The sequence below is a fragment of the Penaeus japonicus genome, unplaced genomic scaffold, assembly GCF_977035675.1.
Source record: "Penaeus japonicus unplaced genomic scaffold, GWHDUDI00000001_assembly GWHDUDI00000032, whole genome shotgun sequence".
In the NCBI taxonomy this organism is placed as follows: domain Eukaryota; kingdom Metazoa; phylum Arthropoda; class Malacostraca; order Decapoda; family Penaeidae; genus Penaeus; species Penaeus japonicus.
Genome location: NW_028234434.1, coordinates 10,792,908 through 10,795,407, shown reverse-complemented (window position 1 = coordinate 10,795,407; position 2,500 = coordinate 10,792,908). Strand labels below are relative to the sequence as shown.

At 40.7% G+C, this 2,500-nt stretch overlaps 1 protein-coding gene across 2 annotated transcripts in view; it reads right to left on the bottom strand.

Annotated features, from left to right (window-relative positions):
* Positions 1-2,500, bottom strand: part of LOC122253543 (uncharacterized) — a 6,417-nt gene that overhangs the window by 714 nt on the left and 3,203 nt on the right. The window contains exons 2-4 of one of the 2 annotated variants that reach the window (XM_043016756.2): positions 1,851-2,500; positions 1,311-1,542; positions 103-293 (exon numbers count right to left, since the gene is read on the bottom strand). The exon at positions 1,851-2,500 is cut by the window's right edge and continues 262 nt beyond it. In XM_043016756.2, the coding sequence (XP_042872690.2) occupies positions 103-293; positions 1,311-1,542; positions 1,851-2,500 (1,073 nt within the window). The remainder of the gene's footprint in view (positions 1-102; positions 294-1,310; positions 1,543-1,850) is intronic. The other variant, XM_043016757.2, reaches the window with a different exon arrangement.

Here is a 2,500-nt window from a genome sequence, read left to right as displayed (position 1 = left end):
AAATCAAGCTATTGCATCGCTGTCATTGAGGCACATTAATTACTACGTGCTTTTATCTGGCATATTCTCCGAGAGTCTCCCTACGTCAGGAATACACCCTACCTTGGGAAGGCCCCTCTACACTCTCCTGGTGAGGGTATTTTCCCACAGAGCGGGTGACGGGTTGTTGGTATCCTTCCAGTGCTGTTTTGGTTCGATGCCACACCACTGGGTCTTGCTTCTGCTTGTGGCCTTACAGTACCGCTTGCACTGCTGGCTTGTACAGGAGGCGCTGTCTGATTCCTTCGTGCCTGCTGAATGTTCCTTTGTTTAAGTTTTGGTATTATGATTTATGTGAATTCAAACGTATGCTTTATGGTAATGAGAGGAAAATTACTTTTGTACTTTTATTTAATTAATGAACAATGAAGTATTCAATATTTACATAAATAAATTTACACAGATCACTTGTATATGCATGTGGATATACACATATATATACATGAATGCATATAACAGAAGATCTCAGTATAAAACTGAGGTAACACTTAATGAATATGTATTATTTACATAAAATGAAAACTTGAGTGAAAGATGCTTTATGACACAATTCTGCGGACAATGAGAAAGCGAGACTGATTTTTTTAAAAGCAAATATGGCCTATTGTGTAATTCAGCGTAAATCAGTTACATTCTAGCTCATACTGAAACACTGAATTATCTGCAATTAAACCTATCAACAGATAAATCCAATATTTATCGTTTACTGTAAAAACCTAAGAAAGGCTCCATATATGACATGGGAAATGCCTGCTGAATATCATGACAGCACAAGTTGAAAGTGCATCACTTGGAATCCGTTTTACCAAAACGCATAATGCAGAGAATCCCATGAAGATCACATGTTTAACTTATTGTTTAACACAATTAACTTTAAATTCCAAGGAATTTTGGGTACGCTTTAGATTATTATAAACTATTTATCATAGTGTTAGTTTCCTAGTACTTCAGACAACTATTCTTATTTACACAAAGTAAGATCTAACCGTCAACAATAAAAAACGAAACACAATATCATGTATACAAACAGACTCGTCGAGTTTATTATTATTATGATTGAATGCAGAGAACGCTCTTTTTCACAACTCTAGAACCATTCTCAGACATTCTTCATGTTACAAAATGAACGCCCGCCATTTTCACAAACCCTAGAGCCATACTCGGACATTTTTAATGTTTCAAAATATGCAACAATCGGAAGATAATCAAAAGATAAAAGGGAGATCGCTATCGGAAATGTGGGACGTATCAGCAAACGGCTTGCCACCCACCGTCCCAGACGTGATCGACGGGACGGGCAGAGACGGCAAGGATGCAGCTGGTTCGAAAAAGATCCCATCGTCTTGGAACACCTCCTTGCAGTTGGGTCCTTCAAGCGTGTTGGCTGGGAAGCATGTTGCAGTGCATTCATGCAGCGTCATGTAGCTCGAATCGAGGCCTTCGTCCCCGCAGCCTCCGTAGAGGAAGCAGTCGCACTGGTTTGTTCTCGTGTTGAAGTAATATCTGTTAAACAAGTAATGGCGTTAATGCTGCATCCTTGTTTCGTTCTTGCCATTGAAGCTGTTAGGAATATTATACCAAGAAACATCTATTTCTGTAGCTTGTGGCAAAGAAATAATAAATAAAGAAATCAAATCCAAATTACACTCCGCAAGGAAACAATTATGACCATTATGTTAAGTATCATTTAAACGTATAAAAAGATAACTAAATAGGGATCAAAACGTATGCTTACAACCAATGATCATGCCAGCTTAGATATGCATACAGTTATAAAGTAAAATAACAAATAGCGAACACCTAAAACCTACCTAGGAAAGGCAGCTCGACATTCGCCTGGGTTGGGCATCACCCCACACAAGGGATGGCGTCTGGCAGGCCTGGCGTCGGCCGCGAACTGCTGTGATAGTGACGCTTGATGTTGTAACGTTGCATTGTTCATTTGATGTTGACCTGTAGGTTGTGGCTGATGTTGAGGAACTGGCTGTTTCTGTGGAGTACCAGTTTGTTGGTTGTTGAATTGTTGCCGGGATGGCTGTACTTGTGATGAACTTGGTTGTTGAGAGTTGATTTGAGGACTTGGTTGTCTCAACGGAGAACCTGCCAGTTGGTTGTTGAAATTTTGAGGTGCTGGCTGTGGAGAACCAGCTGGTTGGTTGTTGAATTGTTGCCGGGATGGCTGTACTTGTGATGAACTTGGCTGTTGAGAGTTAATTTGAGGACTTGGTTGTCTCAATGGAGAACCTGCCAGTTGGTTGTTGAAATTTTGAGGTGCTGGCTGTGGAGAACCAGCTGGTTGGTTGTTGAATAGCTGAGATGGCTGTGTTTGTGGGGGACTTGGCTGTTGGTTATTAAATTGTTGTTGGCGAGAATTTTGTGCTTGTGACGAACTTGACTGGAGATTACTGAACACCAGAGATGGTTGCGTTCGTGGGAAGCTTGCCTGTTGGTTACTGAATTG